The 21485-nt window shown below is 42.7% G+C and overlaps 1 protein-coding gene across 1 annotated transcript; it reads right to left on the minus strand.

Annotated features, from left to right (window-relative positions):
- Positions 1-9889: 9889 nt before the first annotated feature.
- Positions 9890-20267, minus strand: LOC100545668 (aldo-keto reductase family 1 member B1-like). The gene is made up of 10 exons (XM_003202470.5): positions 20107-20267; positions 19421-19588; positions 18878-18994; positions 17589-17666; positions 17190-17312; positions 13933-14039; positions 13699-13780; positions 13091-13174; positions 12293-12375; positions 9890-10491 (listed from the first exon to the last, which is right to left on the minus strand). Exons 1-10 carry the CDS (start codon positions 20170-20172, stop codon positions 10449-10451), a joined length of 951 nt encoding a protein of 316 aa, XP_003202518.3. The 5' UTR covers positions 20173-20267; the 3' UTR covers positions 9890-10448.
- Between the last annotated feature and the right edge of the window lie 1218 nt (positions 20268-21485).

The following is a 21485-nucleotide window of genomic DNA, read 5'->3' on the forward strand; positions in this document are numbered from 1 at the left end:
TTCTTTTTAATTCATTTTGTTTAATCCTCATTTAAATTTCTAGAATTTTTGTTTCAATCTCATTTTACTTAGCGGACCGATATTGCTGCGAACAAAATAAGATGCACCTGACTGCAGCTTCCTCAGGATGAGGAGATGTCCTTTATGGTGAGTTGCTTCTGTTCATGCCAAGTGCCCCTTGCTCTGCAGCTGTGAGGCTGGGAGAGCAGCTCCCAGCCCTGTGTCCCCCCCAGCTGTGGTGCACCTTCCATGAGAAGCCCCTGGTGAAGGAGGCCTGCTGGAATACACTTGCTGCCTTCCAGCTGGATTATTTGGATCTCTGCCTGATGCACTGGCCTGTGGGATCCAAGGTATGTGAGGCTTCAGCTCTCCTGAGCCCTCTGTCAGGACATTTCTTCTTTGGGGATCTAACGAAGAGCATCATTAAATCTCAAATGACACCGTGACATAATACAGAGTGATGAGAAAGAAAGGTAAGATTATGGGTGTTTCAGGTTTCATAATACAAAATCACCTTGCTTTCACCTACACAGCATTTCCTTGGCGTGGATTGAATCACTATCGAGATGACATTCCTCTTCAAGTCTGGGATTTGGCTGTCCTTTGCTTACCCAGGATCAAACAGTTGTGAATTCCCTTTTTTCTCTTCTTTCTCTACCCCCAGGTTAAATAAATCCTCACTTCCCCATTTTGTCACATCCCCAGACTTCCCACAACCCAACTGGAGCACATAAAAGTGTCTGCCCTTCCTCTGCCCGCAGGACGGATTCTCCAGAGGCAGATTTTCTTGAAGATTACTGTGTTCATGCAGATTACTGTTCTTGGCCACTTCTCTCCCCAACACAAACATAAGTCAGGATATCCACTTGCTTGTTGGATTTCTATGTGATTTCTTTAACTACTTACAATTCCAGCCTACCTTAACCCCCCTTTTATTTTGCCATGATAGGCGGATGAGGAGCCATTTCCTGCAGAAGTGAGGGTACGATAATTCCCAGTGATACAGATTTTCTTGATACATGGGAGGTTCATTCATTAGCTGAATGAAAATTTCTTGCTAGTTTGAAATGACAGTCCGAAAACTTCATGCTGACCACACCAGGAGTCATTTTGGGAGGATTTCTAACATGAAACATGTTGTGGTGTCCTTCAGTGCACCAGGCGTTCATGAGTGTCTTTTCAGGAGCTGTGCTCAACCCAGTCTGTACCTGAGCTAACAGAACACAGCCAAGCTAACATGCCTGTGCCAGCATACCCAGGACATCCAAATTTCCCCCTCCAGAATGGACTGGAATTGCCCAAAGCCTATGGCTAACGCTGTGTGTGCAGGTACATGCACAGGCAGTGTGTGAGTCCAGACTTCAGTGCAGGCCCACTTTGCTGCTTTCTGAATGATTTCGTCTTCCTCTCCTCTCCTCCCCCATGTGCTCAAAGGATGAGAGACTCATAAATCAGTCGAGTTCCTTGATGCTTCTCCCCTTCAACCTGAGCAAGAATTAGGCAGTTTTGTTGCTCGTTTGAAGGAAAAAATTGGTCAAGTCAGGCTGCTGCTTATGATAGCAACTTCAATTGAGAAGGATTTCTGATTTGGTAAAGGTGCTTTTTTTCTGCTGGAAAGGCAGTACGTTATTTTTCTCCTGCTTCTTCTATGTTGGAGGTGCCAAAATAATTAGGGCTGTCAAGTGGCTTTATCGTTTGTTAGTGTGAAATAGGAAGTGGGAGGAATGTGGCACTGCTTGTGTTGTAACAACACTGCTAAATGGTACGGCTCCTATGGGAAATTAATCAGCAGCGATGATCTGGTTTTCTGTTCTGGCTGTCAGGGGTTAGCTGAACACAGCCACTCTGTTCCAACTGTGGGCTTTTTATTATGGGAAAATTATTTTGTCAGCTGAGGGATGATTCTAAAAAACCCATTTGGAGCAGAAGGCCTGCTTAGGGAAGTATTTCAAAATTGTTGCATTCTACTGAAATAATTGTCGTATGATAACTGTTCATCTGGAGTAATGCTATTATTTCTTTATTTATACGATGGCACGTGACATGAGAGCCTGACTCTTTGGCCAAGGTGCCAGTGTTCACTGTGCTGTTCTACTGCCACATCACAGCTATGAAGAGTTTTACCATCACAGTCTTTCTGCAGACGCTTTTTCCACATGAAAAAGGGAAAGGAAGGGAAGGAGGGAAAGGAAAGGAAAACGGAAGGGAAAGGAAAGAAGGGAAAGGAAAAGAAAAAGAAAGGAGAGAAGAGGGAAGAGATCTTAATGCAATAGCAAATCTGATTCTGTGTTATAGCTAGGCTATGGAAAAGCTGGCGGATGTGGGGATAGTAAAGGTCATCAGAATCTCCAGCTTCAACTGTAAACAGATAGATGGGCTCTTGAGCAAACCAGACTCAAAATATAAACCTGCCAATAATCAGGTCAATTGTGCTTCAGCTCATCAGGACTGGTATCACACCTGCCTGTGACAATTAGTGTCTTGCATTTAATGAAGCATCTCTGGCCGTGGAATAGCTTTTATGTCAAGGCTGTGATTTTCAATATGCCTGTGAAAATACACCTGTCTCTGGCTGAATTATCAAGAAATGGAAAACTCAGATTGCTTTTCTCCAATCTCGTGCCCCAGGGCTGGCAGAAAAGAGGCAGCACGACTAAATAGAAACAGAGCCAGGCTACACTGCAGGGCCAAGGCAAATGGCTAAGGACAGTAAGACAGCTGGGTGCTCCAGCTGGATGCAAACAGTTAGACCTCGGTGTCCATTGATATGGGGACTATGGGAGGTCAAGAAAAACGAGGCAGACAGCTGGAAAAGTAACGTAAGAAGTCTGAGACTTGTGTGGCAGAGTTGAGAAGGGGAAACATTCTGGTATATTGGCTGATACTCTTAAAATCCACATAACTGCAAAAATTACAGCCTTTCCAAAGACGAGTAGGCATTAGTAGGTTACTGTAGTGATGTTAAACCTTGAAGAAGTCTCTGCTTTCAAAGAAATTATGTATTATTTTTTTTTTATTTCTAGATTGAAAGCCATCCATATCATCTTCAAGTGCAGCTGATTATGTTTTGTTGGTCCAAAGGGAATCTCTGTCACCACATACTGTCCACTGGGAGCACCCATCTGGCCATGGTAGAAACACTTTGTGAGACTTCACTCTTAGACATAAATGAGAACTGATACACTAAAACTAGTGTGTGATAACTCTTCACAGGGTAAAACTGATGTAATTAGAAAGATACTAACTAATTTGTACAAAATTGGAGAGAACAAATTCCCAGCCTGATCCCAGGCTGTAGAACCCTGGATTGAAATGTATTGTGAGTATCTGACATATTAGAAACAACGAGCATCTGCACACATGCCTGCTTGTGATAAAAGGAAAAGAACGAAAGCAGGACTGAAGCAACAAGAAGGCAACGAATTGAAGAGTGCAAAATGATGTTTTCTTATCATTTAACTAATATTCATACACTGCAGTCTTTGAGGGAGAAAACAGTAGGTCATCCAATTGCTGAAGTTTGCTCTTTATTTTCCAGGTCCAAGCTTGAGGATGTTTCCCTTTTTGATGACTAAGTTAAGGAAATTGCTCTCAAGCATAGCAAAATGCCAGCTCAGGCTAACACAGATCTTGGAATTTTCCATAGTGAGATTTACTTTTTCCTCTTGTGCTAAGGTAACAAAAGACCTTATGGGAAGTTGAGTTCTAGCTGTCTCATCACCAGTGTAATGCTTTAAAACTTGTCTCTCTAGATTTAAAGAGAAGTTGAATGGTTACCAGTGATTACCAATGTCTTTGGATTTTTACTGGTGGTCTTTTATTGGCACTTCAACACACAGCATCCCTGGCCAATTCTAGAAAGAACAAAGTACTTTTAATTGTAACAAAAGGTGTTAACAGGTTGCCCAGAGATGTGGTGGATGTACATCCCTGGAGACACCTAAGGTCAGGCTGGACAGGGCTCTGAGCAACCTGATCTACCTGTGGGTGTCCCTGTTCACTGCAGGGGGGTTGGACCACATGGCCTTTATGGTTCCCTTCTAACTCAAATGTTAACATAATTGTAGAATCCTTAATTTAACTGTCATTACTGAACTGAATAATCCAGAATCCATGGGGTGTGCAAAAAGCAGTCTTTGTCATAAATATAAATCATCACAAGCTTTAGAGAAATTTAGGGATTCTCCTGCTGTCTGTATTTTTAGACATGTTAAAACACTTTCAGTTGTTAATATAAGACAAGTCATTCAACATCAGAAGACCCTTATGAGGTAGAACAATATGCTGTTTCAGATTCTCACCAAGTTCAGAGCTGTGTGATTGACTGAAAACACCTCAGAAAACACTGCTGAATTGTATTTCTGGAGCAGCTTTCTTAATGAAGTTTCCTATTTATGAACTGCTAGACACTAACAAACTGGTAGGAGATTTGTGTGTTTGGATTATCATATCTACAGAAGTATATAAATACTGCCTTTATCAGTAGAATAGCTGCAGTTAAAGCTACAAACTTCTTCCAGCAAATCCAAAGCCTGATAAAGGAAACAGAAGAATTATTTTATTTGGCAGAAAAGTTGGGCAGCTTTCTAGAAGCCACGAATACATTTTCACTCTTAACACCACTCTCTAGATAGTAGTCCCCTTTCTCATCTAATCCAGAGGTTTACTTAATATTGTTTTCCATAGGGAAAAAAAAAAGTTGCTTCAGCCTACACACCTGCTCAAAATGTAATGAAGTGTTTGTTAATCAAGACTTCTTGCTCTTGACTTCTAACACACAAAACTCCTGTAATCCCTTTGGGTTCTTCCAGTCCAGGAGAAGAATAATGTGGACGAGCACTGCCCACAGAGCAGAAGGATGACTGTGCAATTAAGGTTCAGGGCTAGGATACAGATTTCAGGGATATTTTTTGACAACTGGTTTTCTCTGAACCTGAGGTTTTTAAGCCTTTAATGGGAATGATGACACATCTTTGAGCTACTTCAGCGTTCTGTAAGGTGCTTTAATAACAGGTACCCTAGAACCAGGAAAGCGATGCTATCGAATTGGATTTCATACAGCAACTCTTCTAAAGAACGCATTTCAGACCCATGCTTATCAGCAATTGATGCCAAATAGTCAGAATGCAGTGGTATGGACAGGAAGATGCTTGCAACAGGTACTCTTTTCCCCCCCCCCTCTCTAATAGGTTAAATTAGAAAGGTCAGTTTACAGTCTATCATTAGAACCACAGTTGGAAAACAAGCCACGTGGAAGATGTTACAGTTCCAGGCATTCAGACTGCAGCCTGGTTCTATCAAAAAGATCACAAGCAGATCATGAGCTGTCCTGAAGCATCAGGAGCAATATTCACTCAGTGCTGCAGTGCACAGCCTATCCTGCTTCAGAGGAATTTTCTAAGAACATTCCAATTTAATCACAGTTATCAAAGTTATTTACAGGATGTTTATGGACTCTGGTAGGCAGGAAGCCAGACTAGATGATCACAGCAGCTGCATAATAGTAAAAAGAGTTCAAAACAAGCTAGAAGCCAGAAATTGTTCATTTGTTGTACAGACAATAGATAATTTCTTTTGTAACTGCAGAGAACTTACCAGAGGTAAAAAAAGTTTTAGTTGTTGTAAGGGGAGCATCCTGCACAGAGCTACTTCTACCTACTGACAAGTTCTAGGAGCCATTTAATCACCATCTTCAGATTCTTTTGAAGTCTATGTTGACAAGTGAGTGTGCATTGGTGGGCATTTAATCCACTTCTCTTTCTAAGAGAGAATTGCAACCAATTAACCTGCATGCTGCTATTCAGATACGCGCAGCAGCATTCTATCGCCATCCTCTTCCCAATGACCTATGGAACATCTGTCCACTGTTAGTCACAAGGCTGTATGGATACATAGCACGAGAGGCAGATATTTGAGATGCCACAGTTCTAGCATGTCACAGACCTGAAAATACCAAGGCCATCTCTTAAAGGCAAGAGACACAAGACAAGCTACCATAACGTGCTTCAGGAGAAGGAAATGAGCACGAGACTCAGCCAAACTCCTTAGAGCCCATTTATGCAAGTTTCTCAAAGAGCCAGCAGATTCCCTTCCTGTGTGCCAATTTCCTCAGCAACAGCATCACCAGCTTTCTTTTGGAACTGCAGCAGAGATCTTTGATTACCCCAGATTATTTTTAATCACCCTCAGCAATGCCACAGTGTGCTTAGGGCAATCTGCAGATACATCTTTCCTAGTCAGCAGTGAGATTATCCACGCCACTGGACTGAACACTGTAAATGGAAAATACCTTAGCTTGACATTTTGCCTTTCTATCACAATATGCTGCCCCATGACTTGAGCTTTTATTGTGGAGCTCATCCATTCTGGTATAGTTAGCCCTTGATTAAAAGATTCAAAGGGGCTGGGTGAAAAAAACAAAGTGTTATTCCCAAATTTCAAAGGGAAAACGTGGTAACATAGAAAACCAGAGAAGCAATAACTGGCAAAGTGTTCTGAGTTTTACTACTTGTTTATTATCTACTATCCAACTACTATATTTCCAAGCTCTCCCACATTGAACTCCAAATGATTAAAAAGTAAACAATGAAAAACAAAAACAGCACAACAGATCTATTCTACTATGTGAACTTTTTCTATTTAATCCTGCACAAAGAGTTCAAAGAACCTTCTATCATAAAAAGAGGAATAGAGAGCCGACTAATACAATCCATACCATGGGAATAATTCACGTAAGCTGTAATTAAGTAGGCTAAGACCCTCCTCAACCAGAGACCAGTGCGAGGAGCTATGCCAGAATTTTATAAAGTCCAGAACAGTTTGGGAAGCATGAAAGGTTTTAGAATTGCTTTTCAGCTTAAGTGAGCAAGACCCAACCAGAGTGACGACCAGCTCCATACTTTAAGTGACCAAGGACAAGGTCAGGTGTGTGCCTGGTACAAAACAGTACTGATGGAATTTACAGATGATAACCCATGGGATTAAGTGATTAAAATTTGTCTTAGGGCAACTGTTGTGTCTAAATTAAGCAGTTCTCTGATAGTATTTTCAGCATAGTGAATGCAGATTACAGTCCAATGGAAGATTTTCTTTCCCTGTGCCCCAGATTCCACAATCTGGCACAAGAATTACAATCCGTGCTTGAGTCAGACTCAAGAGCTCAGCAAGAACAGCCTCCTTCCTCTTCCCCAGAGTTAAAGACAGTCCAAGTTACAGAGCAAAGTGATTCCAGCCAACCAGCTTGTCTATGTGTATCCCAATATCAGAAGTCAAGCCGCTTTCACCCACAGGAACCTTAGTGGCAAGCTGAAACATATCATACCTGCAAAACTGCTGGTGGTGTCCTATCTTCGAATAATCTGATATTGACAGCAGCTTCTTGTGTTCTCCTCTGCTACACAAAAATTCCTTGAAGAGGGACCTGTTTCCCAGATAAAGCAGTTGAAGATTCTTCACTACTATGGAAATGCATCTGTTCTCTGAGATGCATTTTAACACAAAAAAAAAAAAACTTCCTAAACTACTATCACTTCAAGCAGTGAGAGGGCAGCCGAAAAATAAAATTTGAGTGCAACCACTGACTTTACAGGTCCTAGGACTGTGTTTGTCCCCAGCTCTTAATCTCTGCTGTGGGCTGGTCTCTCCCCCCCTAGGGTGCTGCGGCATCACACTGGGGTAGCTGTTGCAGCAATGTCCTGAGAAAGTCTGGTTAAAAATGCCAACAAGGTGGAGTTGAACCACATGTTCTGAAGTTGAGAAAACAAAAACATTGCATTGGAAGAGCTACAGAATTATATTTGTCCTTCCAAGTTTCTTTGATCAGAAACTCAGAGATCTGTCAAGTCACAACAGAAAAACAAATGCTGTGAACAGCTGTAGCAGGAAGAACTCTGTTAGCAGGAATGCAAAGCTCCGGATATTTAATTCTTTGATCATTCCACTTTACCTTTTAGGAGATGAAAGGAATTTTATGTCCTAGTATACTTGCTACAGTAAAAATAAATTGCTGGTTTACCCTCTACAATCCCTACATCAACATATATTATAACGAAGACTCTGCTGTAGTCCAGAAGACTGGCTCTCCCTCTATCTCAGCCTTGTTTAAGATATGAGGCCTCAAAGAAACAACTGAAGAAAAATCAGTATAACTGACGAGGTTTTCCACCACTCATTCTCTTTCTAATCCTCGTGGTCTGAGGAGAAAGCTTAGCTGTGTCCAAAGCTAGGCACCACCATCCCTTTCTTCAGGTGCTTCTGTTTCTCCTCTATTCCCACTCATACATGTCACCAAGCATCCAAGCTCTCTGTCAGAGAAGAGCTGCACTGTGTCCCAGAATGACTCTTTCCAAATTCCTTCCCCTTAAGTCATCCAGCAAAACACAGAGCATGTCTGTTACAATGTTCCTCCAGTCAGAGGGCTTGCTTCTCTTCCTTCTGCTCTGGAGCGGTCTGTCCAAGAGTCTTCTCCAGTAAAATTCCTACTCAGAGGATGGAAAATTTCAGGCATGCATTTTCATAGAGTTTGAGTGAAATAAAAACAGAGGAAATGAACAGAGCCTGACGTACTATTTCTGAATCCCTCATCCTCAGTGTAACTTCTTGCTAGAACACTCAGTGCAAAGATTTTATTTCCAAGCAAGTCAACGTTGACCCAAGCAGTTTTCTGTCACAGCTCAGACTAACTTAAGAACATCAGCTGTTCTGCTTGTCTTAGACACCTCTGGGCTTTTGTTTATTGCATTATAGATAAACAGAACTACTTTCAGAGCTGATTTTTTTTTGTATTTGCCTTTAAGCCCAGAACTCAGTGATTATAATCAACTTATTTTAAGAGAATTAGCACTAGAGGAGAATATTGCTTAGTCAGTCACTGATTCTCCCCTCCCTCCCTGTTGTGCTGTAAGGCAACTCAGCCTTATCTCTTGAGCCTGTTGTAAATTGTTCTGACCAAAAATACGTTGCATAGTCTGGCTTCTGGAATAATGGAAAGATTTGAAAGCAGCATTGTGATAAAGTGTATTTTTCCCTTTCAGTATAATAGTTTGTATTACTCAGAAAGAATGAAATTTTAGATTAACACAAAGCCTCAGTACCTTTTTATCAGTACCAAAAAATAAATCATCTACTTAAGAAATACTATGAGAAGAATCACACCTGCTGTGCTTCCCTTAATGTTTCATTACTGTAAGTATTGAACTAGTTGAGATCCCAATTCAAACAATAGCTTTAAGCAGCCTCAGAAGGCACCAACTTCAACACACCCTTCAAATACATGCCAATGGATAAATAGAACTAAATACCTCATCTATCAAGTATAAGCTTACTTTCCTGTCCTCCCAAAACAGAGTAGTAGCTTCTGATCTACCTGTTCATGATGCAAGAGTTTCTTGGTAATACACTGCGTTATCCCTATGCTCATACAAGCAGCATTTCTAAGTCTTTCCTGCATCATGTGCTACTGACCTAAAACACACATGTGTTGTAGTATTTACTTAAACCCATAGAATTCTCTCTGGGCTTGATGTTGTTAAAGGAGTAAGTTTTCTACTAGTCACAATATACTACCACATCAATGAAACAAAAATCAATTTCAGCATGAGTATCTTAACTATCAGACATTAAAACAGCTGTATTTGTAAGTAGGTTATTCAGTGGCCAAGGTTACATTACAGTAAAGATCCATGGCCACAGGTTCATAACATATTCCACATATGCAGTAGCACAGAACAGTAGATAACCTCTTATCTATTATCTGCTAACATCAGTTGCTGTGATTTCCTGGTAGTTTTCCTTGTGTTTATGTAATCTCCAAAGACAGCTAATATAATACAGCTACTTTAGCATCACTACCATTATAGCATTGCTGAAATAATGATCTCATTACACACAGTAATGAAACTATATTTTATTATAAGCAAAAACAGCTTTTATATCACCAAGAAAACAGGACCTTTACACTTTTCAAAGAGCTACTCATGTAGCAACTGCTGTACTTAGAAATCAATTGGTACTTCCAATTAGAAAGAAGCACAGGGCATAACAAAAAACCAAAACCCAGAAGTCACTAGAAAATATCTGACCTCAACTTAATAAGCAAAGACTATCATATTCTGGTCCTTCCTGACAACAGTCACTGCTCCAGTTCACAGTACTCCAAAATGAAAGTGACTGGTAGTTCAACTTTTCTCAGTGTTTTCTGCATACCAATGCCAAAGACCGCTCTACCACAGTCCACACAGTATGCTCCTCAGAAACACTCCAGCATTTCCTTCTTCCAAAAGAAACAAACAAACAACAAAAAACAGTCATTGGGTAGATACACTGTGTCTTTGTGGGGGAGGAGGGAAAAAAGAGCAAGGAGGCTGATGCAGTGAGAACACTATATAGACAACTCATAGGCAACAGCAGAAGCGTATCTGAGAAGTCTGGAGAAGAGCAAGAAACCATCTTCAGTATTCTGCATTAAAAGGGTACTCCTTATGATTTTGGGACCTAAAAGAAATCAAAGAGGAAAGATTAGTCTAGTTGCTGAAAGTTGCAGCTATAACCACTGCAAAGAACCATCAGTGGAGCAGATGAACTGTATTAAAGCAGAGTCAATTTGTTGCAGACTTCTGTTTTCCACAGTGATGGGTTGCATTTGTAAACAGAAAGACTCTTCCTGCTCTGAACACATCAGGCTGCATTTAATATTCCAACATGCTGTGGGACCTAAGCACTCTGTACGTAAGTTAACTGTTTACTGCCTGGAAGACCTCTCTGCAACGTGACAGTTATTTTAACATCTGGCACATCACAGTTTAGTTCATAATGTGAAAATAACATTTGACTGTGAAAAAATTGTTTTGAGGGTGAAGTCTCTGGAAATTAGCTTGAATATCCTGAATTTTAGCAAGGTTTAGAACATGGAATCACAAAGAAACACCAATGTTGGAAAAGACCTACAAGATCATCCAGTCCAACCATCCACCTATCACCAATAGGTCTCACTAAACCATGTCCCTCAACACAAAATCCAAACGTTCCTTGAACACCTCCAGGGTCAGTGACTCCACCACCTCCCTGTGCAGCCCATTCCAGTGCCTGACCACTCTTTCAGAAAAGCAGTATTTCCTAACGTCCAGCCTAAATCTCCCCGGTGCAGCTTGAAGCCATTCCCTCTAGTTCTGTCACCAGTGACACAAGAGAAGAGGCTGACAACCAGCTCACTACAACCTCCCTTGAGGTAGTTATAGAGAGCAATGAGGTCTCCCCTGAGCCTCTTCTTCTCCAGGCTGAACAATCCCAGCTCCTTCAGCTGTTCCTCATAAGGCCTGTGCTCCAGACCCCTCACCAGCTTTGTTGCCCTTCTTTGAACACACTCCAGGGCCTCAATGTCTTTCTTGCAGTGAGGGGCCCAAAACTGGTGCGGCCTCACCAGAACTGAGTACAGAGGGACAATCACTTCCCTGCTCCTGCTGGCAACACTGTTTCTGATGCAAGCCAGGATGTCATTGGCCTTTTTGGTCACCTGGGCACACTGCTGGCTCATGTTCAGCCCAGCATCAACCAATACCCCCAGGTCCATTTCCTCTACAGTCTTCCTTCCAGCCACTCTGCTCCAAGTCTGTAACGTTGTTGGGTTGTTGCGGCCAAAGTGCAGGACCCAGCATTTGGCCTTGTTGAAACTTGTCCCATTGGCTTTGGACCAGCCTGTCCAGATCCCTCTTAAGGCCTCACTGCCCCCAGACAGATCAACACTTCCAACCAACTTGGTGTCATCTGCAATCTTACTGAGGGTGCACTCAATGCCCTCATCCAGGTCATCAATAAAGATACTGAAGAGGACAGGCCCCAGCACGGACCCCTGGGGAACACCACCCATGACTGGTCACCAGCTGGATTTTAGCTCCATTCACCACCACTCTCTGGGCCTAGCCCCTCCAGCCAGTTCCTTATCGAGCCAAGAGTGTACCTGCCCAAGCCACAGGCTGCCAGCTTCTGCAGAATACTGTAGGAGACAGTGTCAAAGGCTTTGCTGAAGTCTAGGTAGACTACATCAACAGCCTTTCCCTCATCCACCAGACAGTCACTAGATCATAGGAGATCAGATTGGTCAAGCAGGACCCACCCTTTGTGAACCCATGCTGGCTAGGCCTGATCCCCCAGTTGTCCTGCACATGCCACGTGATCTCCCTCAAGACAATCTGCTCCATAACCTTCCCTGGCACCAAGGTCAGGCCAACAGGCCTGTAAATAACATTAAATAAATAACATTGTCAGAGAGTAACAGCATGAAAATGCTGGCACTTACATGCTCATTGCACAAGCTCTCCAGTTTCTATTAAAGCTGAGGATAGTTGCCATCTCTTCTTTAGTCAGCTCAAAGTCAAACACCTAACGAGAAAAACAGGTGGAAGTCACCTCTTTGGACAAATCAGAGATTGTAGACAAGATGTGCAAAATTAAAAAACAAGTCCACATTGGAGGTGAGCTGATTAGAAGTAATGCCTGCTTCTTTCATGAAGGAAAGAAAAGGAAATCCAGAGATGCCTTTTTTCAAAACTTCAGTGGTAGAGGGAATAAAAGCCAGAAGGCGAGGCTGACATGCCAGCTGTTCCAAGAACTTTGGTGAGCACTTCAGCGTTACAAAATGCCTCCATCCTCTTTTTGTCAGAGGCATCTTCTGGTCCCATTCCAAAGAACAACTACAAGGCTTGCATATTTCACTTAATCCAGCTAAGTGTATTGCTGATTTCTAATGACCACTTTCAGTCAAGTATCACTTAAAGCAGTACTATTTATGAACACAAGGGCTTAAGGATTTGCTCTACATTAGTCTTCTGGGGTGCGCTCCTACACTTCAGTGCCTGTAAAACTCCCAGTGCCAATTCATCTGCAATCTGCAGAATAAGAGACACCACATAAGGTGGTGACTTTCAGCAGGTATCTTCGCAACGGAGTGTTCATCTCTTCTCCAACTGCAGCCCTCAGTAAAGGTAAACTGAAAAAAGCCCTGTGCTCTTGTCTGAGGAGCACTTGGGAAAGCTGAGAAGGGATCCCTGCTTGCTCTGCAGGGAGAAGTGATGCCAGGTCACTCGTAATTACTAACCTTGAAGTTCTCCACAATGCGCTGTGGTGTGACAGACTTGGGGATCACAATCACATTTCTCTGGATGTGGAACCGAATGAGAACCTGCAGGAGCATATCACTGAGTCAGAGAACTGCTCTTATTCTGTAAAATGCAAAAACTATTCCAATAGCCATTTGCTGTTAACTGTGCAATGAGCTGGACTAAGCAGTCACAGCAGAGTTACATACATCACACCTGTACTCCAAGCAGAACTTCCTCAAGCATAAAAGAGTGGAGTTTTCCTCCTTTTCCATACTATTTGTGGTACCCAGATGCTTCTAGGCTTTTAGCAGTCTACACAAGTCTTTATTTCTCTTCTCTGCAAGAACTTGAGATGGGTAGACTGAAACATCTGAAGGTGGGTCAAGGAAGCATTTCTTATTGATAGTTCATTGAACCTTTTTGAGAATACATTGCAGACTATGTAATAAACAAGCTGCATTGCTACTTTGTGACTGCAGCAGCTCAAAGAAAGTTGAAAAAAGTCAGACTGTCCTTTATACCTTTTGTGTCATTAGTTGTTCTAAATAATAGCAACACAAGGTGTGTTACAGGAAGCAGTACCCACCATCCAGCACCCACATACCTGTGCTGCTGTTTTGTTGTGCTTGGCTGCAATCTCTTTAATTTTAGGGTCATCCAGAAGTGAGGGATCCTCTGGCTTAGCCCTACACAAAGAACAGAAAATCAATGGCAAGAAATCTACACAGAAAGAGCCAGCCTACCAACAGATATCTGTATATGATGAACAATCAATGGCACAACTTGTAATCTCAATGCTGTTAGCATACCCATCCAACCCCTTGCAAACTGGTCTTACCATGGTCTGTCAGGAGAGCCAAGGGGGCTATATGCTGTCACAGAGATCCCTTTGGATTGACAGTAGTTGATCAGCTTCTCCTGGGTCAGGTATGGATGGCATTCAACCTGGAAACACAAGAGTGCAGAGAATGATAGCATCAGAACTACTTCCATGTTTCATTTATCGATTTTTAATCCAAAGGAAGTTTTTGTCCTAATTTATAGCCTATGTGATATCATGCAGCATTTGTTTTCTCTATGCCCCCACTCTCCCTTTCTGCTGTTTGTAGCAGGTCTCCTCACAAGTGCGGGGATCCAAGGACAGCAACACTTACAACTTTCCTGATCTACACCGTCCCTAATGTACAGGACCGTATTTGTAATTGCTTAAGTAGAACAGTTCAACAGTTCATACAAACAGCTGTAAAGTCACAAGAATAGGAAAGTTATAGCATAACTGTACTATATAACAACTTTATACTATATAATAGTACAAAGTTCTCCCTACTTATGTTATAAAATCATTATGCTGTAAAATCATTATGCTTTTTTACACCTACTACACTAGCCTCAATACTGGTATTGCTTCATTCCTTTTTTTATCAGCTACATGTCAATACTCATGCCAAATACTTTCAGCCTGCAAATATTGAGTGGCTATTAATTGCTACAGATCCTAGAACTTCAGATTATTTTCCATTATAGAATTACTATTAATGGTAAGCACAGATGCATTTGTTTCCAGAAGGCTATCAATATAACAAGATACAGAGTCCTTAACAGCAAATCTGTATTCCAGCAGGTTAATGCATCGATACGCAGTACAGAACAGCCATTATGCAAGTTGTCTGGAGGCAGGGAATGAATGTAAAATTTTGGTACTTTTCATAGATGGATTTGTGAGATAGTCATGTACCAGACAGCACTATTCTTTTAGCAGGCTGAAGAGAACCTTCTGGCTACATCGTCATTCAAGCCTTCAAGGTGGTAGCTGCTCTGCTTTGGAAAGAAGTCCCCTGGAAACTTGTGCTACTGGCAAGCAGAGCAACAGTGCAAGTCATGGGATCAGACTGCAGCCTCAAGTGCTTTATTTATGGTTCTGGATGCTTGCTGACATGAGAAGCCTTCTGTTCTGAAGCATGTTGGAATATTAAATGCAACAAGATGTTAACTCAGTTCCCAAGTAGATTAAACATATTAACGTTGCTTCAGCAGCTTCTCAGAGTAACAGCAGTTAGACAAATTGAGACTCTTCTCCACTATACAACAGAAAATTCAGAGCATGTGAATGAGGCAAAGTCACTCCTACGTGCCCACAAAACTCTAGGTGCAAGACTCCTGAGCTGCATTACACATGTTACATCTAGAGCATGGTGAAAAGCCTCTGATATACTTTTAAAATATTTAAGATACTGCAACCCACACTGTGACAATGATAAGTTACCAAAGAGTCAGTTTTCCTTTGGGAACTAACTACTACTATTGTAACTACCTTCCCCAGTTAATATCTCACCATGAATGAAACTAATATGCATACTAATCGCATTCATAATTAAGAACAGGAATCTCAATACACGGAAGTACTGGACTATACATGGAATGTTGATATAGAGAAATGTTTCCAAGAAGCACTATAATCTTACATTAAGCTAGCTGGAGAGAATTAATAATTATATAAAACTCCTAAGCTTGCAAGCATTTCTGAAGAAGTGCTAGGTTTTGAAGGACAGAGACCAAGACCTATTGCTCTGAGTTTAACTTGATTATGGTAATCAGAAATCTTAAGTAAACTTGTAGTGTGTCATAAGGTCAGCATCCTCTACAGAAATAGAGGGGTAATCATTAACTACAGTGAAAGCTTTCTTGGCAGTGAGAGGTGGTAGGTGTTGAAAGATATAATAAGACTTTTAAGTATTCTAAAAGTCAAGTAGGATCGATTATGAAAATACTCTGTGCAGAATCAGAGATTCTACACTTGTCAAAGAGTTTGACATTGAATAGAATTCTAGAGAATGCTCCTGTTAGGCTTCCAAAAAAGGTGTTGAAGTCCTTTTTAAGTACATATGCTCAAGCTATCACAGTAAAAGTAAATAACAAGTTCTTGTAATCCTGTTTCAAGAACAGATCGCAGTCCTTCAAGTACCATGGCAATTTATGACAGGTCTAGATATATTCCACAGGATCTGGAACCTGTCCTCTTCAACAACTTGTGAAAGGCAGTAATCTTGTCAGTCCTTAGGTGATTCAAACCGAAGGGGAAATTACAAGAGCAGACAAAATACTCAAGGCTTAGTTGTCGCTTCAGAAGGACCTACTCATGCAACAGGAAAAAGGTTAACAAACCTTATGAAACTCAAGATGCAAAGCACTGCACCCTGAAAGGAATAGCTCTAAGCAGTGACACAGTCTGGAGCCTGGATGCATAGAGAGCAACTCTGCTAGAAAGCAGCTGGGAGCCATGGCAGGCTGAACTGAACATTAGCCAGTAGTGATCTGTCAGCAGGAACACAGACAGCAAGTTACAGGCAGTGATCATCCCCCTCTACTCAAGGGGTAATCAGACCACCTTTAAAATATAGCATCCAATTTCCCCCTCCCCAGTTCTTTAAGTAGAAGATTGACAGACTGGCATTTCGGCAGAGGGACTCCAGGATAGCCAAGGAATGAAGCACGTACTACACCAGGGTAGGCTGAGGGCATTAGGCTCCTTCAGCCTGAGGAAGGGAAGGCCCCAGGGCTCCTAGCAATAGGTTTCCAACAAAGAAGGTCATCAAAAGCAAAGCCAAGCTCTTCAGTAGCACATGGTGGAAAGACAACAGCAGGCATAAGCTGAAACAAGACAGGTTGGGACTGGAAATGCTAGAAAGGGCAGTCAGGCAGCAGAACACACTGCACAGAGACTGTTCATGAACAGTCTATAGAGCATACTTCCATTTAGTTCCTTCAGTTTTAAGTCACCAATTACAGGAACTTATTTCTCTATAGAGGAGCTAGAGGAAAAAAAAAACCCACAACTACCTTGTTCTCTACCAAGTTCTTGTACACATACAGAGTTTTGTTCTACTGAAAGGCAGTTTTAAGGCTCATCCGACTTTCCTCTCTGCTCCAGAACGAAGATAATGCTGGAGAGACCCCTTGCTAGATTTCCAATTAGTAGTGCAAAAACTCCAGCCTTATCCTACAAGATTATCTTCGTAATCATTGAGGGTGGGGGGAAGAAACTCCAAACAAATCCTATTAAACCTGGAACATTTACCTGGGGATCACTTATCTTACCTGGTTGTTTGCAGGTTTGTATTTCAGTCCTGGCTTGTTCAAGATTCTTTCTATCTGCTCATGGTTGAAGTTGGAAATCCCAACAGCTTTTGCCAGACCAGCATCCACCAGTTCTTCCATGGCCTAATGGCAAGAAGAGACAAGTCAGCACTCAGTATGCATAACAGGGTCTGAAGAAGACATTCCTCCTGATATGGCTTATTTCCTTCATGAGAAGCACAAAGTGTTTAGATTTGTGGAGCTCATATCTGAGGGAGAAACAAAGCACTGGTATATTACCATATTTGCAGAGCTCCAAATAGCTCTGCAAATATGAAACAGTTTGGAATGTGAAATAATGATAACATGGAGGAGACTGCTGAGGACAGAAGGCATAACTGTCACTGAAACTAAACTTACCTCCCATGTTTGTAGAAGATCCGTGTTGCCAGGTATTGACATGCCTTTGTCATCTGCAGGAAATAGGTCCTCTCCTGCCTGTCAGAGAGAAAAATAATGGAAACATTCCCTGTGAAGAATATTAACAGCAGCTGAAGACCATACCACAAACTGAATACTACTTATCTACATGCTTATTAGATAATAAGCAAGTCAGTTTACATTCTTCAGTCTTACTTTGTTTTCACATGGGATTGTGGAATTTTTGCCAAAAACCATCCAAAGAAGGGCTGGTCCTCCACAGCATAGCAATGCCCTGTGGCTCACTCAAATACATATAAAAAAAAACAATGCTTCATAGAATCAATGAGCTTGCTTACTTTCTGTATTACAAAAGTGCACAGTTCTTATGCAAGCATTATGGAGTGTTTTATTGAAATATTTAATAAGATCTACTTAGGATCTGGCTTCTTCATAGTCTTTCCATAAGGACCCAATATGCTGACAGGTCTTTCATGAGGAGGCTTGTTAATTAAACTGCTGGCAAATAGAATGTTGAAACCTCCTGTACACCAGTTTGGACAAGATGCTTAAGCATGAGCTTGGTTCAGAACCAGGTGTTTTCTGTTGAATACCACAACACATTTTCACTTTGATAATACTACCAAATAAAAGTAATTTCAAAGATACAAATTGCTTCTTGAAGCATGTATCTCAGAAGCAACAGTTAAGATGGAGATTTTTATTATGCCATAACAGATTAAGCTTAAAAGTTTTCAGACAGAGACATCAATTGCTTTCTATGTAGAAAGTAAAAGTTAGGAATTAAAAAGCTTCACTTTTTAAGATACAAGCTCTGTAGAACAGTAGGGCTCCTACAGCAAAAGTCAGCTCCACCTCTACTGTACTAAAAGCTCACTTATGAAGGAGAAAAATAGAAGCATTTTCTCTTGCTCTGCAAGTCTGTAACAAGCAGAGGAAAGAATTTCTGTCAGACAGCAAATCACAGCCCTCTCACTAACAAAAGGGCTGTAATTTAATCAAATCTTTGCCAGTCAAACATATTTTTGATTTGTAGAAAACAACACCCAAGTTATACTGCTTTCCTTTTGATACCTACGATTACAGTAGGGAAGACTGCTTCTAGTTCTAAGTTTATCTGCTGTATAATCAAAACAGCAGAGGATGCTGTGCAAGCAAGATTCTGAGGGGTACAAATCAACTGAGCAGTTACCAAGCTGTAAAACTGTACAGCTTCACAAAACTGTCAGGTGCAACAAACAGTGCTAAGGGCACTGCTCCTAACATACCTTAAATCCAACAGGCCAGTGGATGAGGTAGAGATCCAGATAATCCAGTTTCAGGCTGGCAAGAGTCTTCTGGCAGGCTCCTTTCACCAATGATTTTTCATGAAATGTGCACCACAGCTGGAGACAAAGAGACAAACCACATCATGACCTCCTGGGTTAAAGATGTTGGAGCAATTCTGTCCTGTTTAGGAGAGAAGCCTCCTTTGGAAACTGATGTGGAATTAGATTATGTTATTGCTCTTTGAATGGGCTTGCTCTGAGAGCTGGTGGCAAGAGGTGCTGTAGCAGCATACAGGACTAGATGGGTTTATGTCAGACAGCAGAAGTAGGCAGGAGCCATGAATTAAGACATTGTATAACTACAAGGTCAGTTTCTGTATAAAACTAGGCAGCATAACTTATTGTCAGGAAAGTCTATTCCTATTCCACAAGTAAAAGTTCTTTTTAATTCTCAATGGAGAATAACAAAGAAAGAAGCCCTGAACTAGGAGGTTACTATAAAAAGCAGGTTCCCCCATGGACTGCACAGTACCAGATCCTCACCTTACTGACTACAAAGAGGTCTTCTCGTTTCACAACACCCTCCTTGATTTTCTTCTGGATCCCTTCCCCAACTTCATTCTCATTCTGGTACACGTAAGCACAATCAAAGTGGCGGTAGCCTGCATCAATTGCAGCCATCACTGCAGCTGTTACTTGCCCCGGTGGGGACTAATGGAAAAAAAGGAAAGAAAGAAATGCCTAAAGAATGCTCATCAAAACATCCTGAAGATTTTTTCCCAGTAAAACAAAACCTAAGAAAGCCACCCCACCAAAACCAACCCTCAACAAAAATAAGCAAAATGAGAAGTAAGCAAACAAAGCAGTCCTCCCTGCAGCATTCTTCACTCCGAAAACGTCTCCAGCAGAGGCTCCCATGCTCGGTGCCGGCCTCCAGCTGTTCAGCGTCACCCAGATCCCGCGCAGGGCCCCACAGAGCCCAACCGAGGCCTCCTCCCTTCCCCCCGCTGTTGCTAAAAGGAGAAGCCCCAGCAGCTGCCGGCCGGGAGGAGCCCGGCCCTACCAAGCCAAGCCGAGCTCCGACGCCAGCCTCACCCGCTCGGCCCGCGCTGCCCCGCTTGCACTCATCGCCCCCAGCACAGGGCCAGGAGCGAGGCGCCGGGCAGCCCCACAGCCCACCAAGGGTAGCGCAGCCTCGCTCCAAGAGCCGGCCTCAGCTCGCCCGTTACCTTCCAGGTGCCCAGCCCCAGGATGGGCATCTTAGCTCCGGTGTTAAGCTGCACGTACGTCGCCATGGCCTCACACACCGCTATGAGGGAGACGCCCCCCTCAGAAACCTTTAAGAACTGCCTGGCCCCTCCCCGCCCCGCCTCGGAGGCGGTGCCGGCGCTGTTCCTCCGGGACTCGGGCTGGGCTCTGGGACCGAGCGCGGGTTGAAGGCGGGATTGTGTGTCGTGTGTGCGGGGCTGGGATTGGCGTTTCTCTGCTTCCACATGGGGGAAGGGCTGGTACTTACAGGGAGTCCAGGAGAAAAAAAAAAAAGAAAAAAAAAACAGTTAAAGAGCAACGGCAGTTTTGTTCTGGATGTTGGGAGTGTTTATTTATTTTCAAAACACGTTTCGAGAGCTGCAGAGGAGGAACAGTGTGCGGTTTTTAAAAAGTATTTTTTTTTATTTATTTTTTGGGGAGTGGTGGCGGTGGGGGTGCTCGCTGTCTTTAGGGAGGTGTTGGAGGCATAAAGCGTGCCGTTGTACCGATCTGCACGAGGTGGGCCGTCCGGCGGCTCAGAAGTGGGTGATGAAACGCGGCAGGGCAGTGAGCGCAGCCCTGCTGAAGGATACAGTGCAGTGGAAAAAACCCGCCCCGTGCGTGGGGCTGCGCTGCTCGCTCGCACGTGGAGCGCGGCTTCGGGAGCCTCTCCGGCAGCTCCGCATTTTTTGCTCCATTTAACTAAGGGTGAGCTAAGGTAATTGGTTTTCCTCTTTAATGTCCCTCCTGGTTTGTGTCAGCGCTCTCAGCCGTTCCCGGCAGGATGTGATGTGTTTTCCCTTGGATCGCAGGGTGCTTATATAACTGCGTGCTTATCATTCACCATTCAGTTTGTTTTTTCCCTGGTGGTTTCTGGAAGGAGGGATGTTGTCTCTCATAAGACTTCATGCAGAGGTTCTGCATTTTGCTTTACTCTTGGTTGACCCGATGGGCAGCTCTGTCCCCATCCTGGTTGCTTGTTTTTCCCCAAGGCTGTGTGTCACGTAGTAGTGAGGCCTTGGGGAAGAAGAAGTGCAGCCCTGTGTCACGGGCAAATCTTGTAGGCTGTCCTTGGTGATGTGCCTGGTTGTTTTTGCACAGAGAGTGCTGCAGATGTGGGGCTGCGAGTGGGAGGAAGGGTTTTCATTTTCTTTTGTTCTGTGCACGAGGTTTCTCATGAAACAGGATATGTAGTATCACGAGTTTCGCAGTCTGTTTTGCTAACTTTGCATTTAGGGATAGTAATTTCACCACAGATGGTGAATTCAGAGAACAGCAGTGTTTGGTATCTGCAAAGAGCTGGGCCCAAAGTAACGGGAGTGGGTCTGTCCTTGTGGAGACAGCCTTCACCAGCACTGAT

This window comes from Meleagris gallopavo, chromosome 1 (genome assembly GCF_905368555.1).
Source record: "Meleagris gallopavo chromosome 1, MGAL_WU_HG_1.1, whole genome shotgun sequence".
In the NCBI taxonomy this organism is placed as follows: domain Eukaryota; kingdom Metazoa; phylum Chordata; class Aves; order Galliformes; family Phasianidae; genus Meleagris; species Meleagris gallopavo.

Bases quoted from the DNA above. Each gene is read 5' to 3' on its own strand.
- LOC100545668 (XM_003202470.5), bottom strand. From the start codon at position 20,172: ATGGCGACGTACGTGCAGCTTAACACCGGAGCTAAGATGCCCATCCTG. The intron at 19,589-20,106 runs GTAACGGGCGAG...TTTTTCCATTAG, and splicing joins TGGGGCTGGGCACCTGGAAG to TCCCCACCGGGGCAAGTAAC. The intron at 17,667-18,877 runs GTATGTTAGGAG...TCTCTCTGACAG, and splicing joins ACTGGCCTGTTGGATTTAAG to GCAGGAGAGGACCTATTTCC.